General features: G+C 34.5%; 1 protein-coding gene and 1 long non-coding RNA gene across 6 annotated transcripts in view; both read left to right on the top strand.

Annotated features, from left to right (window-relative positions):
- Positions 1–27,595, top strand: part of LOC105334524 (deleted in malignant brain tumors 1 protein) — a 75,042-nt gene that overhangs the window by 42,037 nt on the left and 5,410 nt on the right. For all 5 annotated transcript variants that reach the window (XM_066072135.1, XM_066072132.1, XM_066072133.1 and 2 more), the window contains 4 exons: positions 1,403–1,550; positions 2,264–2,514; positions 4,909–5,056; positions 5,770–6,020. In XM_066072135.1, coding sequence (XP_065928207.1) covers positions 1,403–1,550; positions 2,264–2,514; positions 4,909–5,056; positions 5,770–6,020 — 798 coding nt within the window. The remainder of the gene's footprint in view (positions 1–1,402; positions 1,551–2,263; positions 2,515–4,908; positions 5,057–5,769; positions 6,021–27,595) is intronic.
- Positions 13,139–20,266, top strand: LOC136271706 (uncharacterized). Its single transcript, XR_010709651.1, has 2 exons — positions 13,139–14,345; positions 19,970–20,266. It is a non-coding gene; the product is annotated as an uncharacterized lncRNA (long non-coding RNA).

Here is a 27,595-nt window from a genome sequence, read left to right as displayed (position 1 = left end):
GGAAAGCAATATTGAACAAAAGATGCTCAAAATATTGAGCTTAACAATATGCAACCATAATTTCTTTGCTATGCAGTCCCTTAAAGGAGTTACAGGGTCGGCCCCTAAAATGACCCTCTCAAGATATCTCGCGAACAGTACAAAATTTGTAAACACTTGTTGAACAAAATGTGTTTGAATTGATTAAAGCTTTCATTTGAAATGTTGAAAAAGGGGCTGGCCCTTCAAATAAGGGGCTGAGGGAGCTCTAAAGTCCTATAATGATAACTTTTTACTGTGAAATATTTTGTGATACGTTATAGAAGCAATTATGTTCATTTTAACGTTATCCACCTACACATGGCAATCATTTACTCCTATGTTACATAATTAGGGGATTTAAGGGGCCAGAAGTCCAAAAATTTGATTCTCAATATCTCAAAATGGAGGAAAATTTTGAAAAGCAATATTGAACAAAAGATGCTCAAAGTATTGAGCTTAACATTCTACAACCATAATTTCTTTGTTATGCGATCCCTTTAAGGAGTTACAGGGTCGGCCCCTAAAACGACCCTCTCAAGATATCTCGAGGACGGTACAAAATTTGTAAACACTTGTTGAACAAAATGTGTTTGAATTGACCAAAAAATTCTTATGAAATCAAGAAAAAGGGGCTGGCTCTTCAAATAAGGGGCTAAGGGGGCTCTAAAGTCTTTTGATGATCACTTTTAACTGTGAAATATTTTGTGATACGTTATAGAGCCAATTATGTTCATTCTAAGGTTATTTGCCTATACATGGTAATTATTTCCTCCTATGTTATGTAATTAGGGATTTTAAGGGACCAGAAGTCCAACACTTTGATCTTCAATATCTCGAAATAGAGGAAAGTTCAGGAAAGCAGTATTTAACAATTACGTTACACGGAACAGCCGTCAAAATGACCTAGATCGGAGAACCGAACTGTAGAAATACGGGGCTGTTAGTTGAATAGAAATGAGTTCTTGTTTTCGTGAATGTTGCAGAATAACCTCCGAGGTCGAGAAATGTTTTTTGAGATATAAAAGCCTCGGCTAACGCCTCGGCTTTTATATTTCAAAACAACATTTCTCGACCTCGGAAGTTATTCTGCAACATTCACGAAAACTCGTACTTTATTTCTTAATTAAGTAACGTTAAATGATTATTTCACTCAACAGTGAATCATTTTATGACAACAGATCCACGATTTATGAGTACCCCTCGAATGAAGAAAATGGAAAAAGGTTACATACATGTATTTAATTTGTAAAGATATTTCACAGTTGCTTCTGAATCATTGCCTTTTCAATATTTGTGAATCATCGGGTTTTTTTATCAATTTATTATACATTTTTGTTGTATTAAGTCTTTTTTTTTTATTATCATATCAATCAATCATCAGCTCAGGTTAATGTCCGGTTCGGTGGTACCGGAGCCACGGCCAACCAGGGCAGGGTTGAGGTCTTCTATAACGGTACTTGGGGAACGGTGTGTGACGACCATTTCGACTCGGCGGACGCAGGGGTTGTGTGTAGAATGCTTGGCTTCAAGTAAGTACATCCCATTCCAGATTCAATCCTAAGAATGAAAAACAGACAAAAATACCTAATCTACTATAAACATTCCTGCTGACCTCATGATTTTATATTTTCATCTGATTCTTCCAAGTATTATTCCCTCTATTTCTTACGGAAACTTATAGTTGATTCATAGCTCTATAGAAACAGCCAGACTGAAATCTACACGCCCCATTTATCGATTGGTCGAAATCTACAGCGGCTGAAACTGACAAGAAAATGACAGGACAGATATCGACACGCCCTGTTTATCAATTGGTCCAAACCTATAGCGACCTAGGAAAAATCACAGACTGCACGAAATAATCATGACGATGTCAGACTCAAAGTCTCACAGGAGACAATTTGGCTGTTTCTTTTAGCTAACTTACTTACGTACATCAACAGTAATTTAGTGAATTTTACTTACTTTTCCTAACCAATATATCGATTAGCTTAAAGAAAGATGTTAATATTAAACAATAAAATGCTTTCTTTGATGATTCATTCGGGTTATGAAGGTAGTGATCATTGCAGAAAAAATTTACATAACCCTTTGCGAAGACGATAAAAACGTTGCCATTAATAATTCATTTGAAAAGAACTTTGAAAAGGTATATATAATTTTAACTTTGAAATGTTTTAAATAACAAATATCGTGTAATACGTACAGCTGTGTATTGTGATACGTAATTCGCCTTTCACAGTGAGGGTGGAATAGCTATATTGAACGGCACCTTTGGAGCCGGAACAGGCCGGATATGGATGGATGATTTGAACTGTGACGGCACGGAGCAATCGCTAGACCAGTGCCAGTTCCTGGGGTGGGGCAACACTAACTGTGCCCACAGCGTTGACGTTGGGGTGCAGTGCCGCACCTCAGGTGTAACGAATGCACCGACAGGTGTCCCAACGACTAGAGCTCCGGCCACAGTTCAGCCCAACAACTCTACAGCGAGTAAGTGACATCTGTAATTAAATGTAAGTTAGTTAATAACCAATCAAACCACGGCTATAACTGTACAACGATTAAGTGACATCTGTAATTAAACGTAAGTTAATTAATAACCAATCAAATCACGGTTGTAACTGTACAGCGATTAAGCGTAAGTTAATTAATGACTAATCAAATCACGAGGCTATACACATGTAAAAATGTACTGCGAGTAAGTGATCGCTGTAAATATTTGTAAGTTAGTATACATGTAGATATTCATTAACTTAATTAATTTAATCAAATAACAGATATAACTGTACAAAAGCTCTATTTACCCACAGATTATCTAGCCGTGAATGTACCTATTAAGTTAATCCATAACAAATAAGAAAAATATGATATAAATGTTCATCGAGTATGTAAAGATACACGGATCACAAGCCTATCTGACTGTAAATATTGAATATGCATATTGATACAAAACCAATAAAATAACAAATACCATTGTACAAATTTATCCCTAATGTTAATAATTCGATGAATTAATATATTCTATAACATCTGCAACATCACATGTGTTATGGTAGTACATGTACAGCAACTCCTAGGGATCAACAAATCAGTTCACGAAATAACTGCTAATGTAAACATACGTGGCATCAGCATTTAAATATTACTATGCAATACTTGACATCCATAATTAAGGTCTTCCGTTTTCCAACGGAAGACCTTATTGTTTTTGTTCGGTTTCTTTTTCCCTATTATTATTATTTTATCTTTTTTTTTCCAACCAATTTTGTGTACGCGATTTCTCTAAAACTACTCCACCGATTTACATGAAACTTTCAGGTCTGATAGATAATGACCTGAACCTTATTGGAATTTTTTTTTTAATGATGACGTCTCGTCCGGTTTTGAGTTATTTACGATTTAACGATTTTCAGAGGGTCGGCTTGTCCAGGGGTAGACTCCTAAACGGTTGAAGATATTGAGTTCAAAATTTCAGGGATTGTAGACAAAAGGTTGTAGATCTGACATGTGGTATATATATTTTCCTGTGACCAGAAGCGGCGAAGCTCGCCCGAGCTCGAAAATTACAGTTAAAAAAGCGTCGTGTTTTTTCGTGGTTTTCCTTCAATATCTCTTTCTTCGATTGTAATTTGTTATAACATGTAGAACAAAAAATCTTTATAAAGTCAAGAGCTTTGATGTGATATCAAGAAAAAGGGGCTGGCCCTTCAAATAAGGGGCAGAGGGAGCTCTAAAATCTTTAAATGATAACTTTTCACTGTGAAATATTTTGTGATACGTTATAGAAGCAATTATGTTCATTTTAACGTTATCCACCTACACATGGCAATCATTTACTACTATGTTACATAATATGGGGATTTAAGGGGCCAGAAGTCCAAAAATTTGATTCTCAATATCTCAAAATGGAGGAAAATTTTGAAAAGCAATATTGAACAAAAGATGCTCAAAGTATTGAGCTTAACATTCTACAACCATAATTTCTTTGTTATGCGGTCCCTTTAAGGAGTTACAGGGTCGGCCCCTAAAACGACCCTCTCAAGATATCTCGAGGACGGTACAAAATTTGTAAACACTTGTTGAACAAAATGTGTTTGAATTGACCAAAAAATTCTTATGAAATCAAGAAAAAGGGGCTGGCTCTTCAAATAAGGGGCTAAGGGGGCTCTAAAGTCTTTTGATGATCACTTTTAACTGTGAAATATTTTGTGATACGTTATAGAGCCAATTATGTTCATTCTAAGGTTATTTGCCTATACATGGTAATTATTTCCTCCTATGTTATGTAATTAGGGATTTTAAGGGACCAGAAGTCCAACACTTTGATCTTCAATATCTCGAAATAGAGGAAAGTTCAGGAAAGCAGTATTTAACAATTACGTTACACGGAACAGCCGTCAAAATGACCTAGATCGGAGAACCGAACTGTAGAAATACGGGGCTGTTAGTTGAATAGAAATGAGTTCTTGTTTTCGTGAATGTTGCAGAATAACCTCCGAGGTCGAGAAATGTTTTTTGAAATATAAAAGCCTCGGCTAACGCCTCGGCTTTTATATTTCAAAACAACATTTCTCGACCTCGGAAGTTATTCTGCAACATTCACGAAAACTCGTACTTTATTTCTTAATTAAGTAACGTTAAATGATTATTTCACTCAACAGTGAATCATTTTATGACAACAGATCCACGATTTATAAGTACCCCTCGAATGAAGAAAATGGAAAAAGGTTACATACATGTATTTAATTTGTAAAGATATTTCACAGTTGCTTCTGAATCATTGCCTTTTCAATATTTGTGAATCATCGGGTTTTTTTATCAATTTATTATACATTTTTGTTATATTAAGTCTTTTTTTTTATTATCATATCAATCAATCATCAGCTCAGGTTAATGTCCGGTTCGGTGGTACCGGAGCCACGGCCAACCAGGGCAGGGTTGAGGTCTTCTATAACGGTACTTGGGGAACGGTGTGTGACGACCATTTCGACTCGGCGGACGCAGGGGTTGTGTGTAGAATGCTTGGCTTCAAGTAAGTACATCCCATTCCAAATTCAATCCTAAGAATGAAAAACAGACAAAAATACCTAATCTACTATAAACATTCCTGCTGACCTCATGATTTTATATTTTCATCTGATTCTTCCAAGTATTATTCCCTCTATTTCTTACGGAAACTTATAGTTGATTCATAGCTCTATAGAAACAGCCAGACTGAAATCTACACGCCCCATTTATCGATTGGTCGAAATCTACAGCGGCTGAAACTGACAAGAAAATGACAGGACAGATATCGACACGCCCTGTTTATCAATTGGTCCAAACCTATAGCGACCTAGGAAAAATCACAGACTGCACGAAATAATCATGACGATGTCAGACTCAAAGTCTCACAGGAGACAATTTGGCTGTTTCTTTTAGCTAACTTACTTACGTACATCAACAGTAATTTAGTGAATTTTACTTACTTTTCCTAACCAATATATCGATTAGCTTAAAGAAAGATGTTAATATTAAACAATAAAATGCTTTCTTTGATGATTCATTCGGGTTATGAAGGTAGTGATCATTGCAGAAAAAATTTACATAACCCTTTGCGAAGACAATAAAAACGTTGCCATTAATAATTCATTTGAAAAGAACTTTGAAAAGGTATATATAATTTTAACTTTGAAATGTTTTAAATAACAAATATCGTGTAATACGTACAGCTGTGTATTGTGATACGTAATTCGCCTTTCACAGTGAGGGTGGAATAGCTATATTGAACGGCACCTTTGGAGCCGGAACAGGCCGGATATGGATGGATGATTTGAACTGTGACGGCACGGAGCAATCGCTAGACCAGTGCCAGTTCCTGGGGTGGGGCAACACTAACTGTGCCCACAGCGTTGACGTTGGGGTGCAGTGCCGCACCTCAGGTGTAACGAATGCACCGACAGGTGTCCCAACGACTAGAGCTCCGGCCACAGTTCAGCCCAACAACTCTACAGCGAGTAAGTGACATCTGTAATTAAATGTAAGTTAGTTAATAACCAATCAAACCACGGCTATAACTGTACAACGATTAAGTGACATCTGTAATTAAACGTAAGTTAATTAATAACCAATCAAATCACGGTTGTAACTGTACAGCGATTAAGCGTAAGTTAATTAATGACTAATCAAATCACGAGGCTATACACATGTAAAAATGTACTGCGAGTAAGTGATCGCTGTAAATATTTGTAAGTTAGTATACATGTAGATATTCATTAACTTAATTAATTTAATCAAATAACAGATATAACTGTACAAAAGCTCTATTTATCCACAGATTATCTAGCCGTGAATGTACCTATTAAGTTAATCCATAACAAATAAGAAAAATATGATATAAATGTTCATCGAGTATGTAAAGATACACGGATCACAAGCCTATCTGACTGTAAATATTGAATATGCATATTGATACAAAACCAATAAAATAACAAATACCATTGTACAAATTTATCCCTAATGTTAATAATTCGATGAATTAATATATTCTATAACATCTGCAACATCACATGTGTTATGGTAGTACATGTACAGCAACTCCTAGGGATCAACAAATCAGTTCACGAAATAACTGCTAATGTAAACATACGTGGCATCAGCATTTAAATATTACTATGCAATACTTGACATCCATAATTAAGATCTTCCGTTTTCCAACGGAAGACCTTATTGTTTTTGTTCGGTTTCTTTTTCCCTATTATTATTATTTTATCCTTTTTTTTCCAACCAATTTTGTGTACGCGATTTCTCTAAAACTACTCCACCGATTTACATGAAACTTTCAGGTCTGATAGATAATGACCTGAACCTTATTGGAAATTTTTTTTTAATGATGACGTCTCTTCCGGTTTTGAGTTATTTACGATTTAACGATTTTCAGAGGGTCGGCTTGTCCAGGGGTAGACTCCTAAACGGTTGAAGATATTGAGTTCAAAATTTCAGGGATTGTAGACAAAAGGTTGTAGATCTGACATGTGGTATATATATTTTCCTGTGACCAAAAGCGGCGAAGCTCGCCCGAGCTCGAAAATTACAGTTAAAAAAGCGTCGTGTTTTTTCGTGGTTTTCCTTCAATATCTCTTTCTTCGATTGTAATTTGTTATAACATGTAGAACAAAAAATCTTTATAAAGTCAAGAGCTTTGATGTGATATCAAGAAAAAGGGGCTGGCCCTTCAAATAAGGGGCTGAGGGGGCTCTAAAATCTTTAAATGATAACTTTTCACTGTGAAATATTTTGTGATACGTTATAGAAGCAATTATGTTCATTTTAACGTTATCCACCTACACATGGCAATCATTTACTACTATGTTACGTAATTAGGGATTATAAGGGGCCAGAAGTCCAAAAATTTGATGCTCAATATCTCAAAATGGAGGAAAATTCTGGAAAGCAATATAGAACAAAAGATGCTCAAAATATTGAGCTTAACAATATGCAACCATAATTTCTTTGCTATGCAGTCCCTTAAAGGAGTTACAGGGTCGGCCCCTAAAATGACCCTCTCAAGATATCTCGCGAACGGTACAAAATTTGTAAACACTTGTTGAACAAAATGTGTTTGAATTGATTAAAGCTTTCATTTGAAATGTTGAAAAAGGGGCTGGCCCTTCAAATAAGGGGCTGAGGGAGCTCTAAAGTCCTATAATGATAACTTTTTACTGTGAAATATTTTGTGATACGTTATAGAAGCAATTATGTTCATTTTAACGTTATCCACCTACACATGGCAATCATTTACTTTTATGTTACATAATTAGGGGATTTAAGGGGCCAGAAGTCCAAAAATTTGATTCTCAAAATTTTGAAAAGCAATATAGAACAAAAGATGCTCAAAGTATTGAGCTTAACAATCTGCAACCATAATTTCTTTGTTATGCGGTCCCTTAAAGGAGTTACAGGGTCGGCCCCTAAAACGACCCTCTAAAGATATCTCGAGAACGGTACAAAATTTGTAAACACTTGTTGAACAAAATGTGTTTGAATTGACCAAAAAATTCTTATGAAATCAAGAAAAAGGGGCTGGCTCTTCAAATAAGGGGCTAAGGGGGCTCTAAAGTCTTTTGATGATAACTTATAACTATGAAATATTTTGTGATACGTTATAGAGCCAATTAATTTCATTCTAAGGTTATTTGCCTATACATGGTAATCATATCCTCCTATGTTATGTAATTAGGGATTTTAAGGGGCCAGAAGTCCAACACTTTGATCTTCAATATCTCGAAATAGAGGAAAGTTCTTGAAAACAGTATTGAACAAAAGATGCTCAAAATATTGAGCTTAACAATGTACAACCATATATTGTTTGTTATCTGGACCCTAAAAAGAGTTTTAGGACCGGATATCAAAACGATTTTTCCCAGATATCTCAAAAACGGTAACCAATTTCCAAACACTTATTAGCGGTAGACAAAAATACCTTTTAACTAAAATGAATGAAAAGGAGCTGATCCCTCAAATAAGGGACACCAAAGGGATAGATAGTCTTTCACCCATTACACTCATAGATTCTGCATCCTTTTCCGGATAAGTTTCGTTGACGAAGATCAAGAATAAGGTCATTCCTTATTCTACAAAACGGACGGAAGACCTCCTCGTTGCTCGCAACGAGATCGTGTCTAGTTGTTTTTCTTTTTTTTTCTTACAAATTTTGTGTACGCGATTTCTCGGAAACTGCTCGACCGATTTACACGAAACTTTCAGATTTGATAGATAGTGATCTGAACCTTATTGGAATTTTTTTTACCGATGATGTCACTTCCGGTTTTGATTTATTCACAATTTAACGATTTTCAGAGGGTCGGCTTGTCCAGGGGTAAACTCCTAAACGGTTTAAGATATTGAGTTCAAAATTTCAGGGATTGTAGACAAAAGGTTGTAGATCTGACATGTGGTATATTTATTTTCCTGTGACCAAAAGCGCCGAAGCTCGCCCGAGCTCGAAAATTACAGTTAAAAAAGCGTCGTGATTTTTCGTGGTTTTCTTCCAATATCTCTTTCCTCGATAGTATTTTGTAATAATATGTAGAACAAAAAATTTTTATAATGTCAAGAGCTTTCATTTGAAATCATGAAAAAGGGGCTGGCCCTTCAAATAAGGGGCTGAGGGGGCTCTAAAGTATTTTAATGATAACTTTTTACTGTGAAATATTTTGTGATACGTTATAGAAGCAATTATTTTCATTCTAACGCAATTCACCTATACATGGCAATCATTTACTCCTATGTTACGTAATTAGGGGTTTTAAGGGGCCAGAAGTCCAAAACTTTGATCCTCAATATCTCAAAATGGAGGAAAATTTTGATGAGCAATATTGAACAAAAGATGCTCAAAATATTGAGCTTAACAATGTACAACCATTTATTCTTTGTTGTACAACCATTTATTCTTTGTTATGCGGTCCTTAAAGGGAGTTACAGAGTCGGCCCCTAAAACGACCCTTTAAAGATATCTCGAGAACGGTACAAAATTTGTAATTGTTGAACAAAATGTGTTTGAATTGACAGGAGCTTTCATTTGAAATCAAAAAAATGGGGCTGGCCCTTCAAATAAGGGGCTTAGGGGGCTCTAAAGTCTTTTCATGATAACTTTTTACTGTGAAATATTTTGTGATACATGTACGTTATAGAAGCAATTATGTTCATTCTACCGTTATTCACCTATACATGGCAATCATTTCCTCCTATCTTACGTCATTAGGGATTTTAAGGGGCCAGAAGTCCAAAACTTTGATCCTCAATATCTCAAAATGGAGGAAAATTTTGATGAGCAATATTGAACAAAAGATGCTCAAAATATTGAGCTTAACAATGTACAACCATTTATTCTTTTTTATGCGGTCCTTAAAGGGAGTTACAGAGTCGGCCCCTAAAACGACCCTTTAAAGATATCTCGAGAACGGTACAAAATTTGTAATTACTTGTTGAACAAAATGTGTTTGAATTGACAAGAGCTTTCATTTGAAATCAAGAAAATGGGGCTGGCCCTTCAAATAAGGGGCTGAGGGGGCTCTAAAGTCTTTTCATGATAACTTTATACTGTGAAATATTTTGTGATACGTTATAGAAGCAGTTATGTTCATTCTACCGTTATTCACCTATACATGGCAATCATTTCCTCCTATCTTACGTCATTAGGGATTTTAAGGGGCCAGAAGTCCAAAACTTTGATGCTGGATATCTCAAAATGGAGGAAAATTTTGAAAAGCAATATTGAACAAAAGATGCTCAAAATATTGAGCTTAACAATCTGCAACCATAATTTCTTTGTTATGCGGTCCTAAAAGGGAGTTACAGGGTCGGCCCCTAAAATGACCCTTTTAAGAGATCTCGAGAACAGTACAAAATTTGTAAGATCTTGTTGAACAAAATGTGTTTGAATTGACAAGAGCTTTCATTTGTAATCAAGAAAAGGGGCTGGCCCTTCAAATAAGGGGCTGAGGGGGCTTTAAAGTCTTTTCATGATAACTTTTCACTGTGAAATATTTTGTGATACGCTATAGAAGCAATTATGTTCATTCTAACGTTATTCACCTATACATGACAATCATTTACTCCTATGGTATGTAATTAGGGATTTTAAGGGGCCAGAAATCCATCACTTTGATCCTCAATATCTCGAAATAGAGGAAAGTTCTGGAAAACAGTATTGAACAAAAGATGCTCAAAATAATGTGCTTAACAGTGTACAACCATATATTGTTTGTTATCTGGATCCTAAAATAAGTTTAAGGACCGGATATCAAAACGATTTTTCCCAGATATCTCAAAAACGGTAACCAATTTCTAAACACTTATTAGCGGTACACAAAAATACCTTTTAACTAAAATGAATGAAAAGGAGCTGATCCTTCAAATAAGGGACACCAAAGGGATAGATAGTCTTTCATCCATTACTCTTAGATCCCGCCTCCTTTTCCTGATACGTTTCGTTGACAAGAGTAAGGTCATTCCATATTCTAAAAATCGGACGGAAGACCTCCTCGTTGCTCGCAACGAGATCGTGTCTAGTTAAGGTCTTCCGTTTCCAACGGAAGACCTTATTGTTTTCGTTCGGTTTCTTTTTCCCTATTCTTCTTATTATTATTTTTCTTTTTTTTTCTTACAAATTTTGTGTTCGCGATTTCTCGGAAACTGCTCGACCGATTTACACGAAACTTTCAGATTTGATAGATAGTGATCTGAACCTTATTGGAAATTTTTTTTACCGATGACGGCACTTCCGGTTTTGATTTATTCACAATTTAACGATTTTCAGAGGGTCGGCTTGTCCAGGGGTAAACTCCTAAACGGTTTAAGATATTGAGTTCAAAATTTCAGGGATTGTAGACAAAAGGTTGTAGATCTGACATGTGGTATATTTATTTTCCTGTGACCAAAAGCGCCGAAGCTCGAAAATTACGGTTAAAAAAGCGTCGTGATTTTTCGTGGTTTTCTTCCAATATCTCTTTCCTCGATAGTATTTTGTAATAACATGTAGAACAAAAAATTTTTATAATGTCAAGAGCTTTCATTTGAAATCATGAAAATGGGGCTGGCCCTTCAAATAAGGGGCTGAGGGGGCTCTAAAGTATTTTAATGATAACTTTTTACTGTGAAATATTTTGTGATACGTTATAGAAGCAATTATTTTCATTCTAACGTAATTCACCTATACATGGCAATTATTTACTCTTATGTAACGTAATTAGGGGTTTTAAGGGGACAGAAGTCCAAAACTTTGATCCTCAATATCTCAAAATGGAGGAAAATTTTGATGAGCAATATTGAACAAAAGATGCTCAAAATATTGAGCTTAACAATGTACAACCATTTATTCTTTGTTATGCTGTCCTTAAAGGGAGTTACAGAGTCGGCCCCTAAAACGACCCTTTAAAGATATCTCGAGAACGGTACAAAATTTGTAATTACTTGTTGAACAAAATGTGTTTGAATTGACAAGAGCTTTCATTTGAAATCAAGAAAATGGGGCTGGCCCTTCAAATAAGGGGCTGAGGGGGCTCTAAAGTCTTTTCATGATAACTTTATACTGTGAAATATTTTGTGATACGTTATAGAAGCAGTTATGTTCATTCTACCGTTATTCACCTATACATGGCAATCATTTCCTCCTATCTTACGTCATTAGGGATTTTAAGGGGCCAGAAGTCCAAAACTTTGATCCTCAATATCTCAAAATGGAGGAAAATTTTGAAAAGCAATATTGAACAAAAGATGCTCAAAATATTGAGCTTAACAATCTGCAACCATAATTTCTTTGTTATGCGGTCCTAAAAGGGAGTTACAAGGTCGGCCCATAAAACGACCCTTTAAAGAGATCTCGAGAACGGTACAAAATTTGTAAGATCTTGTTGAACAAAATGTGTTTGAATTGACAAGAGCTTTCATTTGAAATCAAGAAAAGGGGCTGGCCCTTCAAATAAGGGGCTGAGGGGGCTCTAAAGTCTTTTCATGATGACTTTTCACCGTGAAATATTTTGTGATACGCTATAGAAGCAATTATGTTCATTCTAACGTTATTCACCTATACAAGACAATCGTTTACTCCTATGGTATGTAATTAGGTATTTTAAGGGGCCAGAAATCCATCACTTTGATCCTCAATATCTCGAAATAGAGGAAAGTTCTTGAAAACAGTATTGAACAAAAGATGCTCAAAATAATGTGCATAACAATGTACAACCATATATTGTTTGTTATCTGGATCCTAAAATAAGTTTAAGGACCGGATATCAAAACGATTTTTCCCAGATATCTCAAAAACGGTAACCAATTTCTAAACACTTATTAGCGGTAGACAAAAATACCTTTTAACTAAAATGAATGAAAAGGAGCTGATCCTTCAAATAAGGGACACCAAAGGGATAAATAGTCTCTCATCCATTACTCTTAGATCCCGCCTCCTTTTCCTGATACGTTTCGTTGACAAGAGTAAGGTCATTCCATATTCTAAAAATCGGACGGAAGACCTCCTCGTTGCTCGCAACGAGATCGTGTCTAGTTATTAGGGTCTTCCGTTTTCAACGGAAGACCCTCTTGTTATTCTATTGGTTTTTTTAGGGTTTTCCGTTTTTCAACGGAAAACCCTTCTGTTATTCTACTGTTTCTTATTATTATTTTTTTTTTTTTCCCGCAAATTTTGTGCACGAGATTTCTCGAACATTTTTTGTCTGATTGCTATGAAACTTTCAGGGTACGTAGATGATATTAATATCTCTAGACGTTTTTTTCAAATTTTTAAAATTCACTTCCGGTTATGAGTTATTGCCCTTTAATTGAAAATTGGGGGGTCTTTTGTCCAGAGTTGATCTCGGGAACTACAGATGATAGATGCATGAAATTTGGCGAAATTGTCGGTAACATTTTATAATTTTGCTGGCATGAAAATTTTGGTAATTTCTATGTTAGTTTTTGAGCTATTTGTCGCCAAAGTTTAAGATTTTTTCGGGGCTGAAATTTTGTTGCTTTTTGTATTATAACCTTTAAACTAAAAATATTTTGTTAATACATATAGAACAAAAGTTGTTTAGAATAACGAGAGCTTTTATTTAAAATTAAGAAAAAAGGGCTGGCCCCTATAATTAGGGGTCAGCAGCTCATACACGTATTTTTCTGATAGCAAAAATCGTTATCATTTTATGAAAAAAAATTAATTTAGTTATTGTTAATATATTAAATAATCTCATTTGGTATCAAATTAAACAAGTTCTGTCCTATATTTTTTGTCAAATTTCATAAAACAAATATGTGAGAATCGTACATGAACGAGTTAATATGTCTACACAGACACACAAGCGAACAAATGCCACATTAAGGCCCAGGCTTTACTGCATTACGTTGTGTTGCGTCTTAGATAAATTGTTGTGATTCAATTTCATTTTTTTCATCTATATCATTTATGAATTCAATGAACACACATTTAAACGTTCTATGTGCAACTATTTGTCGGGGCGCCCCTGTTTGTGACCCCCGCGCGCGCGCGCTGAATGTAAACAGTAACGAACGGCATTGTAGAAAAGAGAGAGCCGTAATGCAGAAGAGAAGTTGTGTATTCTTTCGGTGTACACATGCATTTTCAATTTGCTGTGAAACATATGAACATGCACAGGGAACAATACTACATATTTGTTTAAGGAGGATATTTTTCTCGTGTGAATCGTTTACGAGGAAATTCTGACAGCCACACTTCTGTCGACGATCAGCCGTTGATAAGCTACGAGTAATAAAGGAGAAAAGATGGACATTAAAGTGTGTGATTTATGTGGATGTTACTGAAGAAGGTGAGGCTTTTACTCCTTTTAAAGTTTCTTGTTAACTGGTTAAAATTTAGTATATAGTATAGCAGAGTTGGGGTCAATTACTTTGAAAAGTAATTAATTACTTTCAAATACATTGACAATTTTATCAATTACTTGCAATTACAATTACATTGATTTTTTAAAATGTAATTAATTACTCTCAATTACTTTGATAAATGTTAATTAATTACATTTCAATTACTTTTTTTATTTTTTTAAATCTTGAGAACACATACATATATTAACAGCATTAAGATATACAGGGCTTTATGCACGTTTTTAAAGGTTGTATAGTTCGGTTGAGATCAGATTTCTTGAAAATTACTTGAACAATTTTCTTTAACATTAAATTCATTTAAGTACCATTGAGGTTTTTTTTGGTTCTGAATAATATTTTCTCTATATAATGAATGAGTTTTTATTCACATATTAAAACTATGTTTATTCAGAAAGTACACATTTCGGCAGTACAGCATATCAGGATATAAATAATAATTGCTACAACTCACAAGAATGAGATATTTTGATTCCCTTGGGTCTAAAATCAATGGGGGTTTTTGGGTATTAGAGGAGTTCACACCTCCACAAAATTAGATCTTTACCTATTGCCCTGGGCAGTGTGTCATGCTGTATAAACATATGAAACATTATGGGACATTTAATTATTGTATAAACAAAAGTCCATGCCAAACATGTATACAATCTATTTATCATTATAAGACACCTTTTTTATATTTTAAACTTGGAAAAAGTTATTGAGATGTAATTGAAAAGTAATTAAAAATACACAATATTTTTGGAATGTATTTAAATACATTCAATTACTTGTAATTGAAGACAGATTCAATTACCAATTACTTTCAATTACTTTGAAAAATGTAATTAATTACACTCAATTACAAATACTTTTTTCAATTACCCCATCCCTGTAGTATAGAATGATGTACATGTAAGTACGTGCACACTGTTAGATGTTTTTGTTATGGTGTGGGTGTTTGTTTACTAACGTGTAATTTTTACATGTTTCATGGGTGTTTAGACTCGCTCGAGGTTCATGGGGGACTGGAAAGGGTAACTGAATTTATCTATTTAAAAAAATAACAGATTGTGAATTTTTAACTCAAAATTCAAAGCAGGGTCTAATTAGAAACATATCATATATTCTTGTGCAGAGGACTCCAAATGTAGTCATGAATACCCTGTAGACATAACTTCAAGTAAATAAAATTGTATACTTCAGACTTCAGAGTTAAAACATGACTTTAATATCTTTATGATGCCGATCATTGTATCATTAAAGAGGTATAGCAGACCAACGGGTACCCGGTACATGTACTTGTACATGTAGGTTACAAGTTAGAACTATGCCTACCATTCTACCAGTTCACATAATTTTTCTTGTTTAGCAGTTATGATGGGTACTTAAATTGTCCTTGTTAATGTTTTAAATGTAATTTTTTATTCTCTTTTTTTAATCTGACTACTGGCAGTACTGGCGTGCGAGCAGTTCTCGCCGAGGACCATTTCTCGCTGCTGCACTGTTACATCATATTTTCGTATATAATTTTATGTGTTGATAAAATGACGTAACAATGCACTGGTGAGAAATGGTACTCGGCGAGAACCGATCGCACGCCAATATTGATTAATTACAGACAAAAACTGAAGGTTGCGAGTGTTATTTTTAATTGAACAACATTGTTTAAAATAATTCTTTATATATGTGACGATCAGACCGGTTTGAATACCAGTGCCAGATAGCTCAGTTGGTAGAGCACCTGACTAGAGATTCAGGGGGCCCAGGTTCAAATCCCTTCATTATTTCTCCCATCCTGTTACAATATTGGTGTTGTGACCAACCCCTGGAACTAACAGGTTAACTCGATCCTGCCAGGGATGATCTTCGAGGGTGAAGATCATTTAAGGGGGAGGAATGTGACGGTCAGACTGGTTTGAATACCGGTGCCAGATACATGTAGCTCAGTTGGTAGAGCACTTGACTAGAGATTCAGAGGGCCAGGTTCGAATCCCACTTTGTTCCGTCGTTATTTCTCCCATCTTTTACATTACATGTATATCAGATATATGACAGATGATTAAGGTCATCACATGTTTTGCAAGATGCAATAAGTGTTAAAAACCTTTACTTTACAACAGAATACATTTAAGTGAATATTTATGTTTCTTGTTATTATTTGGTGTGGTTTTCTTGACAGTGTCGCATAAACAATTTACCCGCTCCTAAAACACAAACTTTCTTTTTGTGGATTCAGCTTACCGCTGATTGGCTGCTGTTGCAGCAGACAAATAAGATATGCACGCACAAAACACAATGAACTTATCAGAGAATGAGTTGAGTTTATTTAAACTGTTGGAATTTGGGTATTTTTTTTTAAAATGTATACTTGTGACAAAACGTATATGTGGTACATACAGCTGTAGCTTTATGAAGAAAATTTTGGTTAGACCATATATACCTATCATGCAAGTAAATGATATTTACAAAAAATTTGCAATTTATGGCGCACGAAATATACGCTAGTTTTATAAAGATTGACATACATGTAATGTACCACATTCTTTGAAAAATAATCTATTAAAAATTCTTCATTAAGTTTACTCATACATGTTTTATGCTTATTACACGTAGTATTGTTTTTAAAACATGTAATTTATAAGAAAATAAACAAAAACCCTCGCTAAATTTATTTGCAAACAAAAAATACACAGTAGAATTGATAAAAAATGGTATACCAGAAGCTAATACCAGTACATGTACTTTGACGCTGTTCGGTGGGTAATATTCGTTTGTAATTTACGAATTGAAATATTGACTGTTGCACTACAAGTATGGTAATAAACTCTCTCTCTCTCAAACTCTCTCTCTTTCTCAATTTGATAAGTGTTTATACCTATGAAAATTTTTTAATATTATATTATGACTTGATATGCAAATTTTTGATCTTGTACTGCCTAAATGTTATGTCATGTATTGGGATATGTCATACTGGGTGCGTCTTTTAACCATAAGGAACCCCAAGGAACCCCAAGGAAACCCCAAGGAACCCCAAGGAAACCCCAAGGAACTTCAAGGATACCCCAAGGAACCCCAATGACAAAAATTTATAAAATTTAATACCTAAGGGGTCTTATTGGACTTCAAGGGTCACCTCTTAGTACCCCAAGGGTACCCCAAGGAACCCCAAGGAAACCCGTAAGAACCCCATGGAACCCAAATGATAAAGTTATTAACCAGTGATACCCCAGAGGTCTCATTCGAATCAAAGGCTCACCCCAAGGTACCCCAGTGATAGAAATTAATAACTATTTATACCCAAGGGGTCTCATTTGAATCCAAGGGTCACCTCGTAGTACCCCAAGGATACCCCAAGGAACCCCAAGTATACTCATTAGAACCCCAAGTAACCCCAATAATAGAAATTAGTAACTAGTGATACCCCAGGAGTCTCATTATACCCCTATATCCCCCACAAATGAAGTTTAAGGGGGTATATTGGTTTCACCCTGTCCGTCCGTCTGTCCGTCTCTCTGTAGATGCAACTTTGTCCCCCCTATAGAATTTTTTACTACTGCATGGAACAGTCTGAAAATTTGTACATATGTTGATCACCATCTGAAATTGTGCACCTGTAATTTTTTTAGGATCAGACAAGATTTAATGATTTTATGGCAGTTTTCATTTCCCTCATTCTATATATCTATATATTGTTCACTGATGTTGAAAAGTAAGGGAGGTAATCCTTACAGATTTTATTAATTAATTTATAGCATTAAAATACCCTAAAATATATTTATATAAATACATTCAAATGGAGGTTTTTTGTCTTTATGCGTTAACTAAATTTATCTTTTATAAGTATTCTATCAACTGACAATGCAGAATTTTTGTTTGTCAATGATAAATTCTTAGGAGCTGGCTGAATTCATTTGTCCCAAGGGGGCCATTATCTGAGCCATGGTTTAGATGGAGCATGTGTGTATGGAAAATTGATAATATGTAAAATGGGCAGTGGCTTTGGGGCTAATTTAAAAGGAAATAAATAATGACATTATTAAAATAAAGAAGTGAACTATTTTTAGAAGTTGTTTAAATTTATTAGTCATGCAAGTAAATTGATGAAGTGACCCTATAGGGAATTTTATTTAAATTATAGATTTAAAATTACTGATATGATTGTAGTGTTTCCACAATTTTAAAATTGTTTGTAATATTAAATTTTCTTTCTTACATATTTTTACAAAGTATGGTAATTATGGTAATGATTAGGGTATCCTTTAGGTTTCTTGGGGTACCCATGGGGTTCCCTGGGATACCTTGTGATTTGTCTATGATATCAAAGAGACCCAAAAAGTATCAAGAGATATAGTGTATCCTTGGAGTTCCATAGGATATCAAGAGTTATAAAATTTATATAACCAATACATGAATAAGAGTATCCCTAGAGTTCCTTGGGGTATCCGTGGGTTTTGTCTGAGATACCAATGAGTCCCTACGGGTATCAAGAATTTAAATTTGTATTATTAAGTTATCCTTTAAGTTCCTTGAGGTATCCTTGGGGTTCTGTGGTGTATCAAGAGTTATGAATCTGTATTTGTAGGGTATTCTTGGAGTTCCTTGGGATATCCCTGGGGTTCCCTGGGATTCTTTGAGGTGTATCTGGAATACCAATGAGTCCCCAGGGTTATCAAGAGTTTTAAATTTGTATTACAACGTATTACGGTATCCTTGGGGTTCTATGGAGTATCAAGATTTATGATTCTGTATTATTAGGGTATTCTTGGAGTTCCTTGGGATATCCCTGGGGTTCCCTGGGATTCTTAGAGGTGTTTCTGGAATACCAATGAGTTCCCAGGGTTATCAAGAGTTTTACATTTGTATTACAATGTATTAGGGTGTCCTTGGGGTTCTATGGAGTATTGATTCTGTATTATTAGGGTATTCTCGGAGTTCCTTGGGATATCAATGGGGTTCCCTAGGATTCTTAGAGGTGTATCTGGAGTACCAATGAGTCCTCAGGGTTAATAAGAGTTTAAAATTTGTATTATTAGGGTATCCTTGGGGTTCTATGGAGTATCAAGAGTTATGATTCTGTATTATTAGGGTATTCTTGGAGTTCCTTGGGATATCCCTGGGGTTCCCTGTGGTTCTTAGAGGTGTGTCTGGAATACCAGTGAGTCCCCAGGGGTACCAAGAGTTTAAAATTTGTATTATTAGGGTATCCTTGAGGTTCCTTGGGGTTCTATGGTGTATCAGGAGTTATAAATCTGTATTATTAGGTTATCGTTGGGGTTCCTTGGGGTAGAATTGGGGTACCAAGGGTAAGGGGTGACTCTTGCACTCTAATGAGACCCCCTTGGGTATCAATAGTTATTCATTTCTGTCATTGGGGTATCCTCGGGGTTCCTTGGGGTTTCCTTGGGGTTTCCTTGGGGTTCCTTGGGGTTAAAAGACGTGCCGGTCATACTTATTACACTGCATGGTCAGTGTATTTTTTACAGAAATACTATGCATATGTTAATGTAAACACAGCTATTACTAGTACATGTATGTAAACACAGCTTATTATTTTTTTTATTTATTTCAGCTCAAAACAGACTCTTGTTACCACATGGCTTTTACCGGTACCTGTTGATTCTTGTGGGTCAGCTCCTGAGATTAACCTGTCACCTCTATCCACATGCATATTCCTTGTGTTCTACAGACTATTTACTGGTAATTCAAATTAAATCCGATAATGCATGAACAATAATGGAACTTGAAGAAAGCATCATGCCATGTTGTGGTTTGTGTTTGATAAGAAATTATGGAAACAAAATTAAGGCTGTTTAAAGAAATTCATAATTGCTGTGAAAATTTGTTTTTCAATAAAAGTATACAATTATGTTTCCTTTATTTTTTATTTCATAAAGATATTTAGATGTGTTTACATAATTGAACCCCCCCCCCCCCCCTATTTAATTGTCTGCATTAAGATTACATGTAGGATATGTAAATGTACATTTGACTTTGAAATAACATCTGCTATGATAATTACTTTTGAAATGAACAAGAAACAACCTATTTCTACCTTTCTAAGGTATATATGCATAAAAAAGTAGAAAAACATGTCAAATTTGAACATTTTTCATTGAAATCAACTCTGTCTCCAGCTACCTGGGTGTGTTTGAATTTAATTCTAATTTAAGGCAGATGTCTAACTTGTTGGTTGTAACTTACTGTTTTAGCATGGTTAGAAGAAGACTAGAAATCAGAATAGATTAGATATTCACTAAATATGATTGTTAGCTTACTTTTTTCATGAAAACAAGAAATCACAAGCAGGACAGCTGTCCATTTGTTAATTAAAATGGTACAAATCATACAATAAACAAATAAAGATCACATTTTAGAATCATTGATGATTGTTTTCAAATATATGTGAGAAATGACTCAAGGAAATTGCCACATGTTTCATAAAATTAGGTAAAACATTTCAAACCATGACTTTTTAGGAAAATCAAAAGATTGGGGGGTGGGGGGTATACATGTAAGGGTATTTCTAAGTGATGTGAAGCTTTTATCATGATTATATCATGTAGGCATATGTTGTATTGAATAAGGTTTCTTTTTAAAGGTGGTTGAACAAAAGTTGACCTCTAAAAGGTCAGATAAAGATGTTTTACTATGGAGAACCCTGTAAATCTGTGTTTACTAAAGGAAATTGGAAATGGTGGGTTCACTTAAATGGCCATATTTTTATTAAACCTCAATGGAATTGGGAATATGTGGTATTCTTTTTCTCAGAATTGCATTAGCTTTCTTATTCTAAGACAAACCGTTTTTTCATAAAAATGTTAGTGTACTAAGTTAAAGATACAAGGAACAGTTTCGGATAAAGTACCGATAATATTTTTGTAAAATTGAGAGTGATTTATCATTGTTGCGTAGATTCATGAAATGAATTTTAATGATTACCAATAGTTAGAGGGATGTCTCTTGTTGGAATTGGTAAGCAATATTAAGGCCCCTAATTTTAAGTACATGAGAAGCAGAAATAAATTGTGAAACTTGCGGCTATGACAGATATGTTGACTTTACAGTGAAATTGAAGGTTACAAACGGGGGGTTATATAACATGAAATGTAGGTGGATAGGATATTATATGCCTATTTAGTATTTATTGGGTATGAGGACAATAGCAAGTTTATTGTCCCCCAAGACAGCAAATATTAAATGAGGCAAAGCCAAGGGAAATAGTAGCTGTTGAATGGGACAATAAACTTGCTATTGTCCGAATAGTCAGTTAATTGGTATTTCATTATACAGAAGAAAACTTTATTTGTCAGCGATGCAGAATTTCTTGATGATAAACAAATTAGAGTTAAATCAAACTTTGTATTTAATGCGGCGATCTTATTAGGTCAGAGGTGTTCCGAGTTTAAGGTGATATGGGACACTTCCATGTTGTGACGTATTGTTTATCGAAATAAACAATAAAATAAAGTGTAATTATATAAGTACATGTAGTTTCTTCTCAAAAATGGTCACCTCACTCCTTAGCACAGTGGGTTAGAGGGTTTACTAGGAACCTATAAGTCATGAGTTCGAATCCCGCTGGGGTTTTTACAATTTTTACCTTTTCAAATATTTTTAAAAGCTATTTTTTGGTTAAATATTGTAAAATTTGAAAATTCTAAACCGGTGAAAAGTTTTCAATTATATAGTACTTTAATCCACATTAATATCGACAGATGTCCCATACCACCTTAAAAAGGAGGGAAATCAAATTCTGCTAATGAATGGTTTTGATGACTATTCACCATGGGCAGATAGCATGGATACTATTTTAGATAAAAAGGCATGTTAATGCGGGCGCCTTCTAGTGATCAATTTGTCGGTCTGTCCATCCGAGATGGCTTGACAGGAGCATAGCTTCTCTCCCCTTGGCCCAATCTGGCTCATACCTCATCCACAGGGTTCCTTTGGTTGAAGGATGTGCAGTGACCTTGAACCATGTTTTTAGGTATAAGGTTAAGGTCATAGCAGAATTATATATATAAAATCCTTGTCTGGGGCATATCTTTTTTCCCTTTGGTCCAATCTGGCTAATACTCACAGAGTGTCTCTATGATTAAACGATGTGCAGTGACCTTGCATGAAATTTCTAGGTAACGGGTGAAGATCATATCGGATCATGCAAAAATCCTTTTTTGAGAGCATATATAATTTCTACTAACCCCTATTTGGCTCAGACTTCACATAAGCAGAGCTTTTGAGTAAAGGGTGAAAGGGTGTGTAGTGACCTTGAACCTATTTTCAGTGAAAAGAAACTGTGAAGGTCATATCAGAATTATATTTTTAAAAATCCTTGTCCGGAGTATATCTTCTCTCCCTTTGCTCCATTCAGCCTCATACTTTACCCACATGATGCCTTTGTTCAAAATATATGCAATGACCTCGAATGATATTTGTAGATGAAAAGTCAAGGTCATATCAGATCACACAAAAATCCATATTTTAAGAGCATAGATTTACTCTCCTTTTAGCCCCTATTTGGCTAATATTTTGCCTTTACAGAGTTTATTGGTTAATGGCGTGCAGTGACCTTGTACCAAGTCTGTCAATGTGAAGGTCATAGCAGATCTTTTTAAAATTAGTTTTAAATAGTAGATTATTTTCCAAATATGCTTAATCTTGGTCAGATTGAACAAAAATGCATGTATGTTAGGGGGAATGAAATTGAATTAAAAGTTCTATGCCAGCTGGAAAAATTTCAAGTTATAGGTCAAGGTCAAAGCAGAATTCTCTGAAATAACATAAGCGGGGCCCTTTGAAATGTTCACCATTTCAATGTTGTCTGGTTCATAGTAATTTTACTTAGAAAATATTCACAGAAGTACAGTAAAGTAAACTTAACATCGATAAGTTTCTGACAATTAATGACGCAACGAGCACACAGTACGAAAGGTCAACCTTTTGAAAAGCAGTGAAGAGGAAAAGTTGCTCAGAATTATGTTTTAAACAAAATTGATTTTTTACATAAATTTTAATTTTGCATTCTGGGTTAAGAAAAAAGATGTTAGTTCAAGGTAAAGTAAACTTGTACCTAAAATGAAGTCAAATTTGTTAAGTCGTACTTAAACACATTGGTTTTTTTGTTAAGTCGTTCTTGAAATGGTTAAGGGTTTTTGGTTAAGTCGTACTTAAAAACATTCGGATCATGTTAAGTTGTACCAAGAATCATTCGATTTTTTTTAATCTTTTTGTACTTAGGCTTCTTTGTTACTAGATTAAGAACTCTGCTTCTTAGACGTACTTCTAGCGTTGCTTTCGACATTAGCGGAAAACCCACTCGTTGCTTTGCAACGAGCTTTGCTCTAGTTTATTATTATTATTCTTCTTGTTTTTCCTTCTGACTTCTTTTTTGCTTTATATCTCAAAAACTATTCTACCGATTTGCAAGAAATTTTCAGGGATTATGTTAAATACGTGTCAATTGATGCTTTTAAACTTTCAGTCATTAAGTCACTTCCGTTTTCTAGTTACGTCATTTGAAATATTTTCAAAAAGTGATTTTGTCCAGGACTTTTCTCGTAAACGGTTGTTTATAAAGACTTGAAATTTTCTGTGATTGTAAATCTGCGGATTTACTTATGGCATTTTTAAAAAAAAAATTATTTTGTCACTTCCGGTAGAAACCGGAAGTGATTTTAATTTTTCGAAAAATTGAAATTTTTGATCGAATCAAAAACGAATATGTGTTTTGTAGAGCTTTTTAAGCTGAATCTAACACTGAAAACCGTTTAAAAATCGGACGATGCATTACAGAGATATTTGGCTTTAAAAATTGATTTTTCCGGAAATTTTGATTCCGCGTTTTTGGTTAAGAAAGTAGTATCAAGTTCTTGGTTTAATTAACTTGTACCTAAAAATTATTTGCTAAGTCATACTGTAACACATTCGGATTTTTTTGGTTAAGTCGTTCTTGAAATCGGAAAGGTTTTTGTTAAGTCGTACTAAAAATCATTCGTATTTTGTTAAGTCGTACCAGGAATAATTCGATTTTTTTCATCTTTTTATTTAAGTTACTCTTGTTATTGGTTTAAGAGCTCTGCTTCTTACAGGAACTTCCAGCTTTACTTCCGATATTAACGGAAGACCCACTCGTTGCTTTGCAACGAGCTTTGCTTTAGTTAGGGTCTTCCGTTTTCAACGGAAGACCCTCTTGTTATTCTTCGGTTTCTTTTTATTATTATTATACTTTTTCTTTTTTTTTCTGACTCCTTCTCGGCTTTATAACTCAAAAAGTTTCCAACCGATTTTGATGAAACTTTCAGAGGTTATGTGAAACTATTATCCCTCAAAGATGTCAAAGTTTTCTTGACAACGTCACTTCCGTCGTGACGAAACGTCATTTTTAAAATTTTCAAAAAGTCATTTTGTCCGCGGCGTTTCTCAAAAACTTTTTAGGATAGAGGCTTGAAATTTTTAATGGTTATGACTTGGTCGATTTACCTCTGTAATAAGGCTGGAAATGAAAATCTGTCACTTCCGGTCGAAACCGGAAGTGAAACAAATTTTTCGAAAAAATGAATTTTCTGATCAAATCAAAAATGAATATGCGTTTTGTAGAACTTATTAAGCTGAATCTAACACTGAAAACCGTTTTAAAATCGGACGATGCATTACAGAGATATTGGGGTTTCAAAATTGATTTTTCCGGAAATTTTCATTCCGCGTCCTTGGTTTAAAAAATAGCGTAATGTTTAAAGTAAAATTAACTCGTACCAAAAATAATTGTTAAGTCGTACCTGAACACATTCGGATTTTTTTTGTTAAGTCGTTCTTGAAATCGGAAAGGTTTTTGTTAAGTCGTACTTAAAATCATTCGTATTTTGTTAAGTCGTACCAGGAATAATTCGATTTTTTTCATCCTTTTTTTTTTAGCTACTCTTGTTGTTGCTTTAAGAGCTCTGCTTCTTACAGGAACTTCCAGCTTTACTTCCGAAATTAACGGAAGACCCACTCGTTGCTTTGCAACGAGCTTTGCTCTAGTTATTATTCTTTTTCTTTTCTTCTGACTCCTTTTTTGCCTCATAACTTAAAAGGTTTTTAACTGATTTTGATGAAATTTTCAGAGATTTTTGCAAGTTTGCGTCTCTCTAAAATGTAAAAGTTTTAAAGAGAACGTCACCTCCGTTTTTACGTAACGTCATTTTTAAAAATTTCAAAAAGTCATTTTGTCCCGGACTTTTCTCAAAAACGCTTTAAGATAGGGGCTTGAAATTTTCAATGGTTATGATTTGGTCGATTTACATCTGTAATAAGGCTGGAAATGAAAATCTGTCACTTCCGGTCGAAACCGGAAGTAAAACAAATTTTTCGAAAAAATGAATTTTCTGATCCAATCAAAAATGTATATGTGTTTTATAGAGCTTATGAAGCTGAATCTAACACGGAAAACCGTTTTAAAATCGGACGATGCATTACAGAGATATCGGGGTTTAAAAATTGATTTTTCCGGAAATTTTGATTTCGCGTCCTTGGTTTGAAAAATAGTGTAATGTTCAAAGTAAAATTGATTCGTACATAAAATAATTGTTAAGTCGTACTGTATCACATTCGGATTTTTTTTAATAAGTTGTTCTTGAAATCAGAAAGGTTTTTGATAAGTCGTACTTAAAATCATTCGTATTTTGTTAAGTCGTACCAGGAAAAATTCGATTTTTAAAAAATCTTTTTATTTAAGTTACTCTTGTTATTAGTTTAAGAGCTCTGCTTCTTACAGGAACTTCCAGCTTTACTTTTGACATTAACGGAAGACCCACTCGTTGCTTTGCAACGAGCTTCTTTTCTTCTGACTCCTTTTTTGCCTCATAACTCAAAAGGTTTTTAACCGATTTTGATGAAATTTTCAGAGATTGTTGCAAGTTAGCGTCCCTCAAAAATGTAAAAGTTTTATAGAAAACGTCACCTCCGTTTTGACGTGACGTCATTTTTAAAAATTTCAAAAAGACATTTTGTCCCGGACTTTTCTCAAAAACGCTTTAAGATAGAGGCTTGAAATTTTCAATGGTTATGATTTGGTCGATTTACCTCTGTAATAAGGCTCGAAATGAAAATCTGTCACGTCCGCTCGAAACCGGAAGTGAAACAAATTTTTCGAAAAAATGAATTTTCTGATCAAATCAAAAATGAATATGTGTTTTGTAGAGCTTATGAAGCTGAATCTAACACTGAAAACCGTTTTAAAATCGGACGATGCATTACAGAGCTATCGGGGTTTAAAAATTGATTTTTCCGGAAATTTTGATTCCGCGTCCTTGGTTTAAAAAATAGCATAATGTTTATGGTAAAGTTAACTCGTACCAAAAATAATTGTTAAGTCGTACTTAAACACATTCGGATTTTTTTTTTGAAGTCGTTCTTAAAATCAAAAAGGTTTTTGTTAAGTCGTACTTAAAATCATTCGGGTTTTGTTAAGTCGTACCAGGAATAATTTTTTTTCATCTTTTTATTTTAGCTACTTTTGTTATTGGTTTAAGAGCTCTGCTTCTTACAGGAACTTCTAGCTTTACTTTCGACATTAACGGAAGACCCACTCTTTGCTTTGCAACGAGCTTTGCTCTAGTTATTTTTTTTTTCTTCTAGACGCCAACTTTGATCCTTAATATCTCGCTCGTTTGTTCACCGATTGTTTTGTCGCGTGATGTTGTCGTTGCATATTTTAGTTGAGAAAAATCTCTATCCGGTTTTGAGTTATTCCCCTTTTAGTAAAATTTAACGTCCAGGGGGTTCAGCTTTAACGATGACTGGCAGAGTTTCAAAGATGGGCTGGTTTGGAAGCTTATACATTGAATTTGTGCGAGATATGTTTTATTTATTATTTAAACGCAAATAAAAGGGGTGGTATAGATGTTGAAATAAAGGTAAGAAAAAAAATCAAAAAAATTTGCGTATTTTACGTGTTAGTTTTCTACCTGATAAAAATTTGTTATAACATGTATTTTAAAAGTTCTTGGTCTTACTCAGACCTTTCATTCGGTATGCCGAAAAAAGGGCTGGCCCTTATAATTAGGGAGTTAGAGGCGTCCAAAGTTTCTTGTCAATAACTTAAAAAGGAATAAAAATTTCTAATGCATTATTGAAGCAAAGTTGTAAAGAAATTAATTTTGAATCCTTCTATAGTATTCAATTTAATGTTTTCGTAATTTATAGTCAGCATTTGCAG

This window comes from Magallana gigas, chromosome 9 (assembly GCF_963853765.1).
Source record: "Magallana gigas chromosome 9, xbMagGiga1.1, whole genome shotgun sequence".
In the NCBI taxonomy this organism is placed as follows: domain Eukaryota; kingdom Metazoa; phylum Mollusca; class Bivalvia; order Ostreida; family Ostreidae; genus Magallana; species Magallana gigas.
This window is presented reverse-complemented; position numbering and strand designations above follow the sequence as displayed.